General features: G+C 33.2%; 8 protein-coding genes across 8 annotated transcripts; 3 read left to right on the plus strand and 5 right to left on the minus strand.

The window, feature by feature from the left end:
- Positions 1-1,195: 1,195 nt before the first annotated feature.
- Positions 1,196-3,550, plus strand: EGT2 (Egt2p; the record flags this gene model as incomplete). Its single annotated transcript, XM_041549483.1, has 1 exon — positions 1,196-3,550. One exon carries the CDS (start codon positions 1,196-1,198, stop codon positions 3,548-3,550), a length of 2,355 nt encoding a protein of 784 aa, XP_041405417.1.
- A 352-nt stretch (positions 3,551-3,902) lies between these two features.
- On the minus strand, positions 3,903-4,889 carry PFA3 (palmitoyltransferase PFA3; the record flags this gene model as incomplete). Its single annotated transcript, XM_041549484.1, has 1 exon — positions 3,903-4,889. One exon carries the CDS (start codon positions 4,887-4,889, stop codon positions 3,903-3,905), a length of 987 nt encoding a protein of 328 aa, XP_041405418.1.
- Positions 4,890-5,940: 1,051 nt separating this feature from the next.
- FIG4 (phosphatidylinositol-3,5-bisphosphate 5-phosphatase) lies at positions 5,941-8,661 on the minus strand (the record flags this gene model as incomplete). The annotated part of the gene is made up of 1 exon (XM_041549485.1): positions 5,941-8,661. One exon carries the CDS (start codon positions 8,659-8,661, stop codon positions 5,941-5,943), a length of 2,721 nt encoding a protein of 906 aa, XP_041405419.1.
- A 469-nt stretch (positions 8,662-9,130) lies between these two features.
- Positions 9,131-10,114, minus strand: KRE1 (Kre1p; the record flags this gene model as incomplete). The annotated part of the gene is made up of 1 exon (XM_041549486.1): positions 9,131-10,114. The coding sequence occupies one exon, from the start codon at positions 10,112-10,114 to the stop codon at positions 9,131-9,133; it is 984 nt and encodes a 327-aa protein (XP_041405420.1).
- Positions 10,115-11,360: 1,246 nt separating this feature from the next.
- VNX1 (Vnx1p) lies at positions 11,361-14,366 on the plus strand (the record flags this gene model as incomplete). The annotated part of the gene is made up of 1 exon (XM_041549487.1): positions 11,361-14,366. One exon carries the CDS (start codon positions 11,361-11,363, stop codon positions 14,364-14,366), a length of 3,006 nt encoding a protein of 1,001 aa, XP_041405421.1.
- A 374-nt stretch (positions 14,367-14,740) lies between these two features.
- KABA2_03S00528 (uncharacterized protein) lies at positions 14,741-15,601 on the plus strand (the record flags this gene model as incomplete). The annotated part of the gene is made up of 1 exon (XM_041549488.1): positions 14,741-15,601. The coding sequence occupies one exon, from the start codon at positions 14,741-14,743 to the stop codon at positions 15,599-15,601; it is 861 nt and encodes a 286-aa protein (XP_041405422.1).
- Positions 15,602-15,841: 240 nt separating this feature from the next.
- On the minus strand, positions 15,842-17,485 carry KABA2_03S00550 (uncharacterized protein; the record flags this gene model as incomplete). Its single annotated transcript, XM_041549489.1, has 1 exon — positions 15,842-17,485. One exon carries the CDS (start codon positions 17,483-17,485, stop codon positions 15,842-15,844), a length of 1,644 nt encoding a protein of 547 aa, XP_041405423.1.
- A 423-nt stretch (positions 17,486-17,908) lies between these two features.
- PHA2 (prephenate dehydratase PHA2) lies at positions 17,909-18,916 on the minus strand (the record flags this gene model as incomplete). Its single annotated transcript, XM_041549490.1, has 1 exon — positions 17,909-18,916. The coding sequence occupies one exon, from the start codon at positions 18,914-18,916 to the stop codon at positions 17,909-17,911; it is 1,008 nt and encodes a 335-aa protein (XP_041405424.1).
- Between the last annotated feature and the right edge of the window lie 58 nt (positions 18,917-18,974).

The following is an 18,974-nucleotide window of genomic DNA, read 5'->3' on the forward strand; positions in this document are numbered from 1 at the left end:
CTAAGGCAAAAAAAAACTACGTAAAGTATTACAATTTGTACTCAGCAAACTACTAATCAAGTTTTATCACTACGGCAACCCCATCGAAACACGTACCAAGAACCCAGCAATTACGACATCCACGCTTAGCATCTAATTATAGACATATCCTGTATTTTCCCATTCTTATATCAAATTACATCATAATCAATCCCTATCATTAGATAAAACTATTACAATCATCTCTCTGTATTCATATTATATGATATTAGTATGGCTTGCTTTCAAAATTCCGGGTTTTCTCTCGCATTGCTGAGCAGACACAGCCATCCATTCGGGTTTCGTGCGTGCCCCTGTTCGCCCCGCCATTCGAATATTCATACAAAGAGAGACAGACGGAGATGGGGTCCGTTGATTTGATGTCAGCTATGATTAGATAATTCTAAATCACCAGTACTAAAAGTAGACGATGAAGGAGACCTTGGTAGATACCATCGGTTTTGCTGAATGGCTTGTTGGTAAGGTTCTACTCTTATTCAATATCATACTTGTACTAAATGATACTTACTCCTATATACAACTCAACAGACCAGAAGAAAAAAACTGCGCATTTCTGATTTTATAATTGTAATCATGGTGAACTGTTCCGTGGAGACCTACATTAATGATTTAAACAATACCCTGATGATTCAAAAGAACAAGCCAGTCTTTTCTCAAGTAAACTTAGTGGACTGAAGTTAGACCAATTTGCAACTTTTTTTGTTTAATTGCTGGGATTTTTAAGACTAGGGATAGTAAACGCTAAGAGTAAAGACGACAAACCTTAAAAGTATAATTTTAAAGGTCGTAATACCTTACTAGGTCACAGGTATTTATATATTTTGCTACGCAAAAAAAAAACAAATACACCATTAGAACAGTAATAACTAAGAGCAATAAAGTTAATGTAATTATGTTTATCGTTCGATTTGAAACTCGAATGAAGTAAATCATTAGAGGGGTGGTTCTTTTTTCTTTCTGATTTGCTGTTTATTAAATTGTATATAAAGGTCGAAAATGATAAACGGTTTTAAACTTCTCTTCTGATTATTATTTATTCTTGTTGAATTATTTCTTTTATTACTATTATTTTTCTCGCAAAACCAACTAACTAGTCACTCTACTAATCGAATTACTACAAAACAAACAAAAAAAATCCTATTTATAATCATTATTTATGATATCATTTAGAAAATATACTTTATTTGCAATTACATTGCTACTCTCAACCATAACTACAGCTTTAGCATCAGGAGTTCCATATTTCTCAGATGTTAAAATTTTGGATAGTTATACAAAGAGTTCAGATTGTACAGATTTAAATCATTGGTTCATAATACAACCTAAAATCACTATTCCTGCTGAAAGTGAAACTTCTGATATTCAAATCACAATACCTTTGGCTTTCGGTTCCTATTCTTCAGGTTCTTTCGATTTATTATACGGTTCAACTACTATCGGTACTGTCAATATTGTCGATGGTTCAAACACTTTCACTGTTTCATTTAATTCTTATGTTGCTAGTTTACAAAATGAGATTACTGTTGATTTCAACGTCTTAGCTAAATTCTCAGACAGTGCCAAAGAATTAGTCAATAAACCAATGTCTTTATCCTACGCAGTTAATGCCACTGGTGACAAATCGTTCACCCCAACTATTGATTTTATCGGAACAGACTTGACTACCATCACCACTGATGGTGGTGTTTACGACTCTAACAACACTGCTTGGTTCGTCATCAACATTCCAGTTTCTTTATTGGACGGTGCTGTTTCCATCGACGTTGCTCCAAGTGGTTCCAATTCCTTCTACTACGATTATCCAGACACTACTTTTGAAGTCGTTACAGCTGTAGATTCCTTCAATAACCCAGTATCTTCAGTTCCATTCACTGCCTTTAAAGATGAATCAACTACTGCTGCTTTATTCTTTAATATTACTTCTAATGTTAGTGGTGGTAAATATCTACGTATTGCTTACTCAACAGGTCCATTAATCTATGATGATATCACCAATGAAGTCACTATTAATGGTAAGACAATCATTGACTCCACCGTCTATACCGATTCCATGACCAACGTCGAATTAAATAATGCCTCAGGAGAATCTGCTTTCGATATTGGTCTAATTAGTTCCAATAGAACCACTTCTGCAATGGTTGATAACTCTGTTTCCTCGCAAAATAGTAAAACAACTACCTCCGAGACTACACAAGCTACCTCTGACTCCAATCTTGATGATATTTCTCTATTATCTCCAGATACAGAATCTGAAAGTCTGGATTCTTTGACTGAAGAAGAATTAACTAACAACAATAATAACAGTACTTCTTCCTTTATCATCTCTACTATCTCAACCGATTTAGCTTCTGTTTCAACTAGTGTCGAAACTGCTTCTTTAGTTTTTGACACTACATCAAATTCAATTGCTGCTACTTCCTCTGTCAGTGATATAGTATCTGATATTTCCAACACAACACCTTTGGAAACCACTAGTATATCTACAGTCACCCCTGTCATCGAGGAAGCTGCTTCTAACAATACTTTGATTTCATCTTCTATTTCAAATCAAGAGGTCTCAACCACTAGTTCATTAGAATACAGTTCCAATATGACAGCATCCACAACTTACAACAATGCAACTGCTACTACTTCTGGTAATGATACTTACGAAACATACACAGTACTAATGTCTACCAGTCCAGCGGATGTCACTGAGATCACTAAATTGATCCCTGTTGCTACTTTATCCGGTTCTACCATTTCATCAGAGGTTGTTATTACATCAACAATTTCCGCTGAAGCTATTGATGATGAAAGTAGATTTATTAACTCGACTTCCACTGTAAACGCATTCGCCAATGTTACTTCAGTCACCTCTACAAAGCTATCGACCAAGGTTATAACTACTACATCATGTTCCAACAACCTATGTGTCTTAGCTACTAGTACTGTAGTCAGTGAAGGTTTTGTCGTTACTACTGAATCATATGCCGAAGAGGCCACTGTTTTAAGCAATTTAGTTCCTGTCTCCACTTTACCATGTTCAACTTGCGTCAAATCCGAAACTGTTAAGAGTCAAGGTTATGTCGTTAACACCGAATCCTTAGGTGCAGAAGCCATTACAAACACTAAATTAGTCCCTGTTGCTACTTTATCCAGTTCTTTCCCATATGCTCCTATTAATCATAAAACCACCACATTAACTGCCTCCGTCGATGAAACTATTGTTTCATATACTACCGAATCTTGTAGTACTACAACTCTAACTCCAGAAGTTTCCGCCGAAGCAGGTTTTATTGAAAGTACAGAAACCCAAAGTGCCTCTGTCACATCTTACTTGGATTTCTTAGGTGCTTCTTCCATCACAAAATCAATTCCAACTACTTCCACTCTTCAAGTATTAGTACAAAATACTACATCCTCAGCTCACTCCTCTACTTTTGAAATTTCATACTACGAGGATGGTTCTACACATCTAACCATTGGTTTAGGTGGTTTTGTTATTGGTTTTATTACTTTATTCGTTTAGAAATGGTTCCATTCGTGAATCTTCTAAATATAAAAAACAAGCATAATTAAGGACATACATTTAAACACATCATTCTGCATCACAATTTTTTTTAAAAATGGGTAACTTTCATCTACTAACCATCCCTTATACAATATTATATTATTACTATTCTTAGCACAACAAAACGAAATTTATGGTTCTCTTTTTTTTATAATCCAATTTGTAAGCATCTAGTTCTTACTTACTTACCCCTTATATATTTATATAAATTATAAAAGTTTTTAAAAAATAAAATTAAAATTAATTAAAATATTTATGTGTTTATCAATGTGTATAATATTTTATGTTGACATTTATTTTATAATTATGATCAATAATGATCTATATCTATAGAAGATCTTGGTGTAACTCTTCTCATCAATTGATCCTGTAGATGCGAGTCATCTAGTAAAGATTGGGTAGCAAGTGAATTATTTACATTAAAGTATAAGCCGTGATCATCCAAACTATACCTACTTCTTTGGCTTTGAAATGTCTTTATTGGTAATATCCATTCAATAATGGAATTACCCATCACATCTTTCCAGTTTGATGAACTTGAACCCAAATCAAACACATTAATTTCACTTGATGGAGACATACCATGCCTGATTTCAAATTCTCTTCTATACCTACGTTGACCATACATTTCAATAGTTGTTTGATTCTTTAATAGCTGTCTTATAGTAAACCAGGAGAAGACAAACATCGATGTTGTTACTGCAATAGCCAATAGCCATATCTGTAGCACTCTGATATCAATATATTCTTCTGAATATTTGCCTGAGTGAAACCATCTAAATAATTGAATTGAGGTTATAATTAACACAAAAGTGGAATAAACTGTACTATAAAGCAAAAATTGGATAAAGAACTTTTGATTTTCGAATCCAATGCATTCAGCGAACCAAGGACAATGATGATCCATTTTCAAAATGCATCGTTCACACGACGAACAATGGTGACAACGATCGGGTTTCCAGTATTTACAAGTGTGGCAAACTCGGAATCTACCATCATGTTTTATCGTTACTGATTTTCGTGTTAAATATTCTGGGGGTAATTCTACTCCAATTTCTACATTATGTAGATCTCTAATGGCCAAATCTTGGAAATCTATAGGAGAGCCAGGACCAACGTTAATCACCTTAAAATATGTGTAGAGGGCCACTATTGCAAGTAAGCTAACCACTGAAAATACAAATTTATATGGAAATACTGTCACCCTTGTTACTGTAACATAGTAGGTCCATATATATAGCCCAGTTGTAAGCACTTTTGGAAAAAGTGAAGTTATTGAAAGGAGGTCAGTATTCATTATATCAACTATGCATTGTAGACAAAAGTCCTATCTTTTCTTATATGGGTGTGCTACAGTTCTGAAATGTGTTTTATACTAATTGAGTACGGATATATATAGGTGTATAGATCTTGGTTAATGATGTCTTTATGTGACATATTTTGAAATGGTTCTCATATAATTGCTGTTTTCGACTGTGCCGATTTACTATTCCATCAATTGCACTGAAATTTTTGGATTGTACCCAAAGCCGAAGAACTTACGGAACATGTCTCTCCTTCATGAAGATGTCAGTTAATATTAGGATACATAGTATTTGTTTTTCAATGTAATTAGAGTATATATGTGTGGGTATAAAATTCATATATTATTTCCTATTTAGTTATTTCGATGTTATTATCTTAGATTTTCTGTACTACTCACTCTTATCTTCATGATTTTATTCAGTGATAAACCTCACGTTTATTGATAAGTTGCTTGAACGAGGCCTACTATTTCCCGTCTTAAACGTCTTACTATATGTCTCAACAGGAACAAATAATAATACCGTTTAAAATAGTAAATATTAGCTCCTCCTCAATTAAGCTTGTTATTTTATATCCTGAGCTTCATTTGAAAAGAATCTTAGTATCAAATGAGAAACCTATATTAGTATTGAATATATATATATATATATAAGGGAGTCATAACGAATAACATTATATGTACTAACAAGCACATGAGACTACTATATAATATGCTATACAGAGCATTGTTTCTTCACTTAAAGCAAGGACACAGTGAATTATATCCAGAGTTTATACCTATACATAACAATCAATACTTGATAACCTAATCATGATTTCTAGTATTAATAATATGACAATCTTCAGGAAGGAGAAAACAAATTCATATTTTCTTCGAGTAGGAGCTTGTTTTAACATTACACAAATAAATGCCAAAGTATGCAAGCTGAACCATAGGTGAGAACCGTGAAAATATTCTCACAGGTTTTATGTGGTTTGGATGAGGAAGATCAACACTACAACAGATTGTTTGATTCAAATCTGAATTTCTTATCTCATCGATACTAATCAGATAATAGTACTTCATCACGACTGTTTGTAACGTCTTTGTAAAGTAGCAAGTCATCCTTATCTACAGAAATTGTAGAAAAATCGGTATACTGAGTATAATCACTAGATGAAAAAAAGACAGAATCATGCATCCCTTGATAAAATTCTTTATCGAAAGATACATTCTGGAAAAATTCTCGAGTTTTCAAACTACTCACATAACTCGGTTCTATGTCCTTCGAAGAAAATATAAATGTTTCAGTTGAATCATCCGGAATACTAGCAACAGTAGAAGTATTCCATGGACGGATATTTAGAGTATCCATTTCATCTTGCATAAAAGTTTTAGTTGCAAGATGTCCTTTTTTACCATGCAAGGTTTGATCGAAACTTTCGTAAACGTCACTCTGTGATTGGACTACATCCTGTAGATATTTAGCTGTAAAGTTTAATAAATTAGAATTTCTTAGTCGAACTGCCTCTTTAGAATTATACATATCAATGTAATTATCTTCTTTGGTAGATTTTTCGGAGTTGTGCACATACAAATTTGAAATGATACTTTTATCTTCTGTTTCTAGAACGGTTTTTAGGTGTTTATTCAACCAACTTTGTTTCCTTGATACGAATGGGGACAACTCGTTGCCCAGTTTCTTAGTTTCCTGATATCTTCTTGTTGAATTCATTGTAAATTCAAATAATTCATCGAGCCAGGTATATGTTCTCAGAGTATAGTATTCGTTCCAATAATTATCAACTGCACCTGGGTATCCCCGAATATTTTGTTTGATCCTAGTTAGTGTAATATCATTGTCTGTGTCTATAACCTCATGTTTAATCAGTTGTCTTGAACTTTCGATATGATAGTTATTCCACCAATGAGTATAACTTCTCCTGGGTCCATTATTCGTATAAGTATTATGTAAATAAAAATCTGTATTCATTTCCCACAATGATGGATAACCCTCCTTCCACACATAGTGGCCTAAAAACAAATTGATGGCATCCTGTCTTTGGGAATCAATGAAGGAGTTACTATAGAATCTTTTAATACTCTCAATCATATCCCTGGAGTGTGAACTCCATTGGTTAATCTTTCTATATGTTTCCATCGTATTTACTAAGTGGGACCCTCCATATTGTAATGCAATTGTATCTCCGAGATCATGAAATAATTCTGTTAGTATATTTACAATATCAGAATCATACTCAAGGAATGGGTCATTTATAACTCCAAGACTTTTCAGTTGTTCACCTAAAGCTCTCTTTCCGATAACAAACTGGGCAGCATTTGTTCTATCCAAACAATCAATACAGTTCGTACGACAAATACCTTCTTGAATTCTAGTACCTTTAAAATCAAATGTGTTGTGGAAAATTCCAGTTTCTTCAACTGTTTGTAATGCGTATTTTTCTAGAAATTCAATAACACCTTGACCATCTTGTTTTGAAGCTCTGCTCATATCCCATGATTTGTAAACAAGTTTTTTCTCCTCTGGTAGAAAAATGTTTAAATAGTTTACACATTCTTCAAATTCCTTCAACAATTTAGTTTCTCTAGGGTTTTTTTCTTTTGTTTTGATTAAGTTTAGGATATGAATTATACCACCATCGTATCGTTGAAATAATTTATCAAAATGTAATGCAGCAGGTGAGAAATATGGATCTATTACATTAATCTCGATTGGAGGTTTTGCGGTTAGATTAGATGCAGCTTGTGTCCAATACAAAGGTATCGAACCTCTATGTTGAACAAATGACGTATATCGATCACTATCAAAATATCCAGATCCAGATTTATGAAACGAGGTTAATAACATATCAGTAACTATTTGTTCTGTTTCTACTTCATTAGCTACAAACCCTTGATTGTTAACACCTCTCTTTAAAAATCTTGCGCCTGCAAAATGATGTGATCTTCTAGCAATTAAAGTAATATAGATGTTTTTACCAAATAGAGATATACTAACCTGATCTATAAATCCGTGAATAATACATTGAAACCAATCATACACTGTTTCTATGCAACTGAAAATAGGTTTCAGAAGAAATATATTCCATATATACATCTCATTGAAATCATGTATACCCCTCGGTATAGTAATATCATTACGATTTACAGCCTTTAATTTTTCTCTTAATATATTTGTTTGTAATGTGTTCGTGATATCATAGGTGTAACTGAAATAAAATGTTTTAGTTAAGTCAAGGCCTTGAAAAGTTGCCATCAGTTTGGCCTCAATGGAATATTTATCAGGTTTCTTGTAGTTGTTAGATATAGGCACCATCTCTGTACCATCAATATGAAATACCGAGTGACCTCCGATTGTTGCTACTTGACTAAATTGGGTGATTGTTATTAGGTAATAACAAGTTGTAAATCGTATGAAACCTAGCAAACCGAATACAGTTAATTTTTTCTCGATACCACCTTCTGCAGTTTCTTCTAATTTAGATAAAATACTCATGATTTCATTTCTAGTAAAAAATACGTTATCTTCCAAAACATTCAACTCATCGTCAGGAAGTGTAAGATCTATTTCCAGGATTCTAAACATTGTCTCCCTTTTGTTTGAGCCCACGATGTACATTCTATCTTTAGTCGTGTATATTGTGTATTTACTTAGAATAAATTTTCTAGTCTTTAATTGTTTACCTATTCCAATCGTAGGTGTATCCCTAGGAAACGACATTGGAGGTATATCATTGATCTCATTAAAATGTGACGAATCCATACTGTATTCAGTAATATATACGATTCAAACGGTTGATGTATAGACTTTACAGTTTATTTATTAAAGCTATGCTTATTGATTTCTTATACCTGTACCTTTGACATATTTTGTTTATTCTATATTTCGCTATATACATAATATAAGGCGATGTCCGATGTAGTATAAGACAGCCAAAAGTAAACAAAAAAATTAATACCGTTTATGACGTAGATGTATATTTTTTTAAGTTGATACTTCAAGTATTTAGTTCTAATTACATATATATGTAGATATATAGATATAGATACAGATACATGAGTTTTCCTGTGAATGTTAAGACCTGTTATTGTATGTGAGTGTGTTTGTTTTTGCTTGAGAATGATGTTAAAATAGATTAAAAAAAATGTTTAAGAAAATTGAGGAGGGCAAAAAAAGGAGCAATATATGTATATAGTGCAATTCTTTATGTTACGTTTTCTCTTCGAATTACTTAAATTAAACATGAAATGAATAATGTGAATATACCAAACAAAGTGGTGAATCCAGGATTCAAAGATGAATCGGCATTATTTTTGATTGTAGTTTTCATGTTAGTCTTAATAACACCAATATTGCCTGTTAGTGAACCAAGCCCAATAGAACCCGAGGAAGGTACAGCAACATCTATGTATTGACTACTAAATCTTTGTGCAAATGTAGTCGAACGAACAATAGTTTGACCATTAATTACCACAGTAGCATAAATAGTAGTTCGAGCTCTTAAAGATGTATAAGTCTTTGTAGTACCTTGAGTAACAGTATAGAAAGAATCCAAGGATAAAGTAGACACTGCAGTCAGAGGGAAAGGAGTGATTGAAGTGGAAGGATCCGATCTACCATTATTAACGTAACTTCCAGTTTTAGTAGTAGATGATTTGGAACTTGATAAAGAACCAGTAGCCGTTTTTGCAGAATTCAAAGCATAAGTAGTAGTTCTAGTCAAAGTGACACCATTTGGATCAGTACTAGTGTAAACACTAGTTGTCATTCCAGAAGCAAGAGTATTAGTACCTGTGGCAGTGGCAGTGGCAGTATTTGTTGTTGATGAGGCAGTAACAGTAGATGAACTTGTTAAAGCAGCGGCGGCAGCATTTAATGTAGTAGTTCTTGTCATTACAACCCCATTCAAGTCAGTACTAGTATAAACTTTAGTAGTCATACCAGTTGCTGTATTTGCAACATCAGTATCGGCAGCGGCAGTGGCAGCAGCATTGGTACCAGTAGTAGTAACAGTTCTAATTATACCGTTCGCATCAGTTGTGGTATAAACCAAAGTTGATGCAGCAGTAGCTGCAGCTGCAGCTGCATTATCATATATGGAAGTTCTAGTAATAATTACACCAGCAATATTAGTAGTCACTACTAACTGCGTAGTGATAGCCGCCAGGGTGAAAGGTAAGAGCAATAAAGATAATGATAGTTTTGAGATCAACATTGTTTTATAATATTAGACTATGTGAAGTTTATTATTATTATTATTTTTGTTTCTTTGTTATTGTGAAAAGAAAAAAGGATTTAGTATATAGCAAACAGAGATAACACAGAAATAAAATAAAAGGAAGTAAAAGCGAAGGTGGGATATGATAACGATCTGTTACTGTTGTTATATGTATATTCCTAGTTCAATACGTCGAGTTCTTGATCTAGTAGTTCTATCTTCGTTGTGGTAATAAAATGATATCACGAATGTAACGTAAATAATTACTACAGGCATAAAATATTTTAATATCATATCTAATTTAATTTTTACATTTTTTTCCTTGGTTTAAAATGTATGTGCATCACATCATACTACTAAAAGGAAACGCGGGTTGGTGGCTCCGCCTATTTTTACTTTGTGAAAACGCGAATTCACTTCTTTTACGGCGAGAAAAAAAAAGAAAAGAATTCGCGGGATGTGAGGGTAACGGCAGCACGTGATCTGGAGGGTATCCGCATCACGTGGGTGTATGTTACGTCAGTTAGATGTGCTTCGTGTATGTATATATATATACACATACAGTTAAGAGCAATTGTTATTTGTTGGTGGGAAAACTGTTTTGTGTGTGTGGTTGGCGGCTACGTCCATGTTGGGGTCTGGCGGGAGCGGGGGATAACTGCCGAGTCGTCCCCCCAAAAAAAAATATTTATATATATATATAAGATGATTAAAAGGACTGGAATTAGTTTCCACTTCTTTCATTCTCTCGATCTCTTATTTAATTATTATAATAATGAGTTTCACGAAAGTAACATCATATTTGTATGTACTGCAAATCAGATATATAACTCACATGATATTTATTAAGAATAGTTAATTATTAAATACATATGTTTGTTAGGTTATTTTAATGTTTTTTGCATGTGTGAAGCCCAACCCTCTTCTACAATAGAGTGTGTTAAGGGTTTGAGTTTCTCTATCAATTTACCTCAAACCACTTTTTTATTATATTTAGTTTTTTGCTTTGGTAAACATTCCGCGATGAATCCCATTGTTTGTTTACTTTTCAAGAGAAACGAGTAAAAATAAGCAAGGGGGAAGAAACTATAAATATATAAATGTATAAGTATGTTAACAGATCATCAACATTTTTATATATTTAAATAGACACATTTACATATATATATATCTATATCTAGGTGGTGGTAAGTGTGAGTAGTTTATTATATCGGCAGTTCAAACTTTCACAAAATAAGTAGAAATGTCTAGGGATATTCCGACTTCTGCACATGATCATACTGTTCATAGAGTGTTTAGTGTGGACGATGATCCAAATGAAGTAGAAAATGATGTTAGATATTTAGAAGGTCTTCATGATGGCTTGAAATATGCTTTACATGGTAACAAGGCTTCGCCAAATCCAACAAAATCATTTTCACCTTCAACAAATCATATTGATTCAAATTTTATTTCAGGTTCAGATATTTCACTACCTGGCAATACATCAAGACCAAAGATAAACATAGAGTCTCAAAATGATAATACAATACCTTCAAATACTTCCACGGACCAAGAAAGGTTCATTATACATCATCCTGCAACAGATTCTGGTCATGATCTTTTAATAGAAGAACTAGGACCACATGGTATTAGTGGTGATGTTCGTGATATTGATGTCGATAATGATGAAGAATATGAAGAAGATAATGAGTTTTCGGATAGACACTCAAGGGCATCATCTATGGAGTCTCTTACTTTGAAAGAAAGACAAGATGCAATTAATAAAACACATCCCTTCGGTATAAGGATTTGGAAACCTGCTTTATATAAAAAACAAAGATCAGTTCAAAAAGCTGCTGATGAAGATATTCATGAAACTAAATTTAAGACTATTACTCTCGGTGTTCACCTCACTAACATTATATGGTCAATGACATGTGGTCTAATGCTATGTATCATTTGTTATTTAGCTGCATTTTTAGTAATGATCATCGGATTGGGCACAAAATCAACAAGAGATTATGCAGGTGTCTTTTGCAAATTAGGTATTTATCTATTATGGCCCTTTGGTAAAGTGGTTTATTTAAATCCTGATGAACATTATTTACAAGAAGATAAAGATGAAGGGATCAGTGTACAACAATTCTATGGTTGGGTCACATCCTATAGCAATAAATTATTTTTTCATAAGAATCAATCTATGGAATCAAATCATTTAAATCCACCTCAGAACAATACGAATGGTAATGACCAAAATATACAACCAGTGAATTCTCTTAGTTACCCCTCATATGGTTCCATTCAAACATATATTAATAGTCAAAATCAAGTGTCTGGTAGTAATATAGACCAAAATACAAGTAGTGTTCATCATAATCCTCTGGGAGAAAGTTCCCCTGCTACTGAAGGTCCAAATATGGGTGACTCCACTAACTTTTCTAGTAATCCAAATCAAAGAAGATACTTTGGTAGAGGTGAATGGACTCTAGGGAGAATCTTATTCTATGCATTGTTCCATTTGATATTTGAACCAATTACCCTTATATTATGTCTTCTTACCTGGTTATGTGTATTTACTATTCCTATGAGTAGTATTTTGTGGAATCTTTTATACCATTGTAGAAAGCATCCGTTGGCTTTAGGTTTCAAATATATTAAAACATCCTCAGACCAAACGAGACCAATGATCATGAAAAGTAACAATCATTTACCAACAGTTCGGACATTGCGTAATGAGTTGAATAATCATTTAGCAACAGGAACGTCATCAGCAAGATATATCAACCAACAACAATACCAAGGTAACGAAGACGATTATGATAACAGAAATATTTTATTGTGTACTTTCCGTTGTGCAGGCTGGCATTATTACAAATATACAGTTGATGGTACTAACATTATTGTGGTCAATTTGATATCTTTAGTGTTTTTCACTATCTTTGATTTTTATTTCATGAAGGAATCATGGAATCTTAACTTCTGGTTCACTAATGAATCATCAATTTTTATTCTTTGTCTTGCATCAATTATACCATTAGCATTTTATATAGGTCAAGCTGTTGCTTCCATATCTGCCCAGACCTCTATGGGTGTTGGTGCTGTAATTAATGCTTTCTTCTCAACAATTGTCGAAATTTTCCTATATTGTGTTGCCTTGAAAGGTCATAAAGGACAATTGGTTGAAGGTTCTATGATTGGTTCGATCCTTGGTGCTGTATTGTTATTACCAGGTTTATCTATGTGTGGAGGGGCTCTTAACAGAAAGACTCAAAGATATAATCCTGCAAGTGCAGGTGTCTCTTCCGCATTATTAATTTTTTCTATGATCGTGATGTTCGTTCCAACTATGTTATATGAAATATATGGGAGTTATACAGTTATATGTCGCGATAAGGATAGTAATGTTCTATCTGAGGACTCGATTTCTATGAAGACCATTACAATGGCTGTTACTCTGTCACAATGTTATTTTACCCGTCCACCTTTGAAATACAATAAGATGTTTAGAAATGTCATTCAGCCAATGTCTGTTTCATGTGCTATTATCCTGTTCCTTGCTTATGCTATTGGTTTGTGGTTCACTTTGAGAACACATGCTAAGATGATTTGGCAATTACCAATTTCTGATCCTCCAAAGGAACAGCATTTGGAAGAAGCATTACCTTTAACATCTACTCAATCAAATATTAAAACTAAGGCAGCGGTTGGTAATGACGATCAAGGTAGTCACGAAGCACCAAATTGGTCAAGATCCAAGTCAACATGGATTTTATTGATAGCTACATTATTATATGCTGTCATTGCAGAAATTTTAGTTTCATGTGTTGATGCAGTCCTTAAGGATTTCCCTGGTTTAGATCCTAAATTCCTTGGTTTAACCATTTTTGCTCTGGTTCCTAACACCACAGAATTTTTGAACGCTATCTCGTTTGCTATGCATGGTAATGTCGCATTATCAATGGAAATTGGCAGTGCATATGCTTTACAAGTATGTCTATTACAAATACCTGCTTTAGTTTTATATTCAATCATGTATACATGGAATATTGATCAAGCTGCAATTAATATTAGAGAACAAATGTTCCCGTTAGTCTTCCCTAAATGGGATTTGATTGGATCAATGGCAAGTGTCTTCATGTTCACATATTTATATGCCGAAGGTAAGTCTAACTATTTTAAAGGGTCGATGTTAATATTACTATATATTATTATTGTTTTTGGTTTTTGGTTCCAAGGCGTTATTGAAGAGTTTAGAACGTATGAATGAAATTCCTAACTTTTAAGGAGAATACTCCTAACTTATGACAAAAAATGTACAATACTCAAATCAAAATAAAAAATAATACCATGATCTCATACTTTTATATATTTTGCATGTAAACGTTTACATATATTTAATGAAATAATTTGAATGACTTTGACCCTCCTGTCACCATAGCGGTTCAATCACTGACATTTTAAGTCCTCGCTTCTTTTTAGATCAAATTATATAAGGAGAAAAATATGTGTAGGAGGATATAATAAGAAGAAGCTCTCTTAAAACAGATAAAGAAAGAAGTCAAGGAAAAGGGTAATTGTTAAGTGATCTAAGTGTAACTTTCAGTCTAAAGATTGATTTGCGTAAGGATTTTCTCATATACCATGTTTGGGAAATTTTCAAGAATATTGTTCGGTGGGTTATTTACTATATCGACCCTTGCTGTAGGGTCTCTATACTTGTTCCAAAATAAGTTGGTGTATCCTTCATGGGCACAAGGAGCTAGAAATCATGTGGACACACCAGATACCAGAGGACTTCCATATAAGCGTATTAAGCTAACAACTAGAGATGGTATGAAGCTTGATGCCTTTGATCTTCGGAAGGAGGAGTCCACAACTACAGTTGTAATATTGTGCCCAAACGCTGGTAACATTGGTTATTTCATCCCAATTATGGAGATGTTCTATCGTCAGTTTAATATGAGTGTTTTTATTTACTCCTATAGAGGTTATGGAAAATCGGATGGTTCTCCTTCAGAAATCGGATTAAAGATCGATGCGGATAGTGCGATGTCTTACCTTGCTACTGATGAATTTCATAGGCAAAGGAAATTAGTATTATACGGGCGTTCTATTGGTGGAGCAAATGCAATCTATATTGCTTCAAGGTTTGGTAATATGATTGATGCTGTTATATTAGAAAATACCTTTTTGAGTATCACGAAGGTTATACCGTATATTTTTCCTTATTTGGCAAAATTTGCATTCTTATGTCATGAAGTGTGGAATTCAGAAGAAGAAATTACCAAGATTCCATCTGAAATATCCTTTTTATTTCTACGAGGTTTAAAGGATGAGATAGTTCCGCCTCCTCATATGACTGAATTATATTCTCTGTGTCCTAGTAAAGATAAAGAGATGTACGAATTTCCGTTAGGTCATCATAATGACACGATTTTACAAGATGGGTATTGGAATATAATAGGTGAATATTTAATGAAAAGAAAGCTTATTAGTAAATAATATTACATGAAGGGAAATATATTAATATGAATATGAAATATAATTTTAAATAGCAAATATATATATGTATGCATGTTTACATTAAAAGAAATTATAAATCAAATTAATACTTGGATTTACACAATTAGAGTTAATTGGAATCTTGAACAACTCCTTGTAAGTTTTTTAGGGATGATATAGTGGCGTCTCTTTTTTTCGATTTTTTGTAACTTCTATTGTTGTTAATGATTAATCTTGGGTTTAGGTATCATCAAATATCGATGAAAATAAAAACGACATAAATCCTGTATAATAAATAATATTGAAGTCAACAATAATATATTTCGAAGGTGGTTTAGGAAATATCAATAGTCTCATTATATTGAATACTAATCGGCAAAATATGTATAGATAGATCGTTGAGCGACTGTCCATTGATTTCCAATGATCCACGTAACATACAAAACTTGTTAAAATCACAAGAAAGCAAACAAAATAGGATATTTTAGAAGATTTATTATAGAGTATCTCTTGTACAACTGATGGATCATTTAACTTTTGTCTATAATTGTATATCATACCAATAGAGACACATAATATGTTTTTACCATATCTATACAGGACGCTCCTATCAAACTTATGACGAATAAGAATCATTACCAATTTAACAGAAACATACAAACACCAAGTATTACTGTAATTTATAGTAAAAGTAAATTTTTCACTGTCTTCTATTTTTTTTCTTACAGTATCATATATGCCATAAAGGCTCATCAAAATGAATATCTCAAATTCTATTAAGTTAACCATATTGAATAATGTCTTTATTGTTATTGGTTTTTTGTCTATTTCTAATCTGTTCATATTGTTCATGAATCCTGGTTTCATATTTTTAAATTTACGTGTTTTTATGAACAAGTAGCATTTAGTTATTAAGTAATTGATGATCAAGCCAGTATGAGATAAAATATCAGGATATAGGTCGATGTTAGTTGGTTTTATCAATTCTTGATTTGGCGTACAATTGAAAATATAAAAAAGAAACATAAGATATGATTGTTTCAATAAAGTTTTATTTTGAAATTGTTTATCATAGTTTCCATTAATAGGTGAAACTTTTTTCCCAAATTTGTCACATATTACCGCACCCAATAGTATACCTTCCACGAGAAGAATATACACTAAGATCAGTATATCTCGTGCATTTTTAACAGAAAATCGTTTAAAAATTTGTGACAATAGGTGTGTTGTTCTAAGTCCATGTACACAAGCACAAATAAATTTTCCAACCATAATATTTATAATGCTATTTGGATTCAAATATTGAATGAATATTCCAATACTGGTAACTTGTAATGCCCAATATATTGAAGCTAAAGAAGATATTATTTTAAAAGAACCTAGGTTTCTCCTGTATACACAACCAGATATTATACCCCCGACAAATACAGTCCCCATGATAGTATTAATTGTAGTAAAGTTCCATAACTTCTTCACAGTTCTTTGTTCTACCAAAGACATGGTTGTTGAATTTAATCTATTTGCAAGTTCTTTAGAATCATCTAATTCCATACCCAGCAGAATACACATTAGTAACATATGTGTCGCTAATTTCATATTTTCTAAAAAGGTGAATGTTTGTTTCTCAGATTTCGTAGGTTTTTCAGAAGGATTAGAAGCAGTGTCACGATCAGTAGCAGCTGTATTTGTATTGTGTATATGTAAGTCAAAAACTCCTATAAATGTTCTGTTTTGAGTTGTAATTTCATTATTGTTACTATTATTCCCCCCAGTTAGAACATCATCTTCAAAGTTTAATATTTGAACTAATGGTGTCGTATCTAAAGGTTCGAATCGAGGAAACCTCTCCTTGAACTCTAGTTCACGTCCAATATTTGGTGGCATATTGTTACTATTGGTTTTTATTAGCTTTGCCAGGAAAATGTTCAACTATGAAATCAAAAATTAAGATCAGCCAACATACCCTGAAAGATATCAGTAGTTTCAGTTCCTTTCCAACTTTTATATAGACTCTTGGCCGATGACCTTGTCGTTTTAGTGGGTCTCAGATCGATTTTATTCACTTATATGGAAGAGATGCCACAGCCGCATCACCGCCATTGTAAGGGGAAAAAAGCACGGAGCATTGTGTCATACAACAAGAGAGAGGGGAGAGGAGAGGAGACCAATAAGAAGACATTTGAACAAATTTTCTGGAAGTTGTGTACATACCTTTGCTATAACTTCATATATAGTGTTTCCGTATAGATTCTGTATGCGAGACAGGTGGGGAGTGTTTTATATATACGGCTGGGAGCACGTTATTCTTCATTGGTAGTACCTTTCGTTTCTTGGGAAAGAACCCCATAGACACCACTTGACACATCTGTCGTTAATCTCTTCGTAGAAAGTTTTGATATCAGCAATTTGAGGATCTGAATCGTATTCTATATAAAAGATGTATTGCCACTTTCTTCCGTCCTTCCCACTGTTGTAAGGTCTCGAACTAATGGAAGACATGTTTAACGAATATTCCTTCAACACGTTCAAGACATCTACTAAAGAACCAGGATCATCTAATTCCAAAGTAAACATTAGTAAGTTCACATGCATTTTACTCACATTTGGAGGTTGAGGAGGATACTGTTTATCGGCCAGTTTCTTTAGAATTAAGAATCTTGTTGTATTCCCCAATCTGTCATTAATAGATTCATCTATAATATGTGCATCATATAGATGTGCAGCAGTTTCTCCAGCAATGGCAATATTTAATATTTCAGTTGTTTGAGGTATTTGATCTGTCTTTTGTTTCTCAATGGCTTTTAGTACAGCATCTGAAGTTGAATTAGTATCTATAGTTTCAAATTTTGTATCTGGGAATTGTTTCTTCAATTTACTCATATATTGAGCGACTTGACCCCAAACTTGAGGATGACTGAATATTCTAACTAGTTTGAAATTTTTGATATCCTCAAGGTTGATATTGGCAATTGGAGAAATTAAACAGTGAGTAATTGAAACATACTGTTCCCCAATAACTTCTAATTGAGGAATTATACGATGTCCATCGATGGCACATGAGTCATCGAGCATTATATCTCTTAGAAGATCATAGGAGTAAACAACTTGTCCGTTTGTGGAGTTCTCCAATGGAACCGCAGCATATGATACGGCTGGGTTGTTTTCTAATTGATTGAAACATTCTGGGATAGTGCTCGTTGGTGTATATATAATTGTATCCAAATGACTGAATTGTTGAATGGCCGCTTGATGAGAATACGTCCCTTTAGGTCCTAGAAAGACAACTGTTTTCTTTTCTGTAGGTGCACTAGACATTTCGTTATAAATCACTTTTTAGTTGTATGACTGTATCCGTGTAGATATCTAGAATGGA

The sequence above is a fragment of the Maudiozyma barnettii genome (assembly GCF_903064755.1).
Source record: "Maudiozyma barnettii strain CLIB 1767 genome assembly, contig: KABA2_03, whole genome shotgun sequence".
Lineage (NCBI taxonomy): Eukaryota > Fungi > Ascomycota > Saccharomycetes > Saccharomycetales > Saccharomycetaceae > Maudiozyma > Maudiozyma barnettii.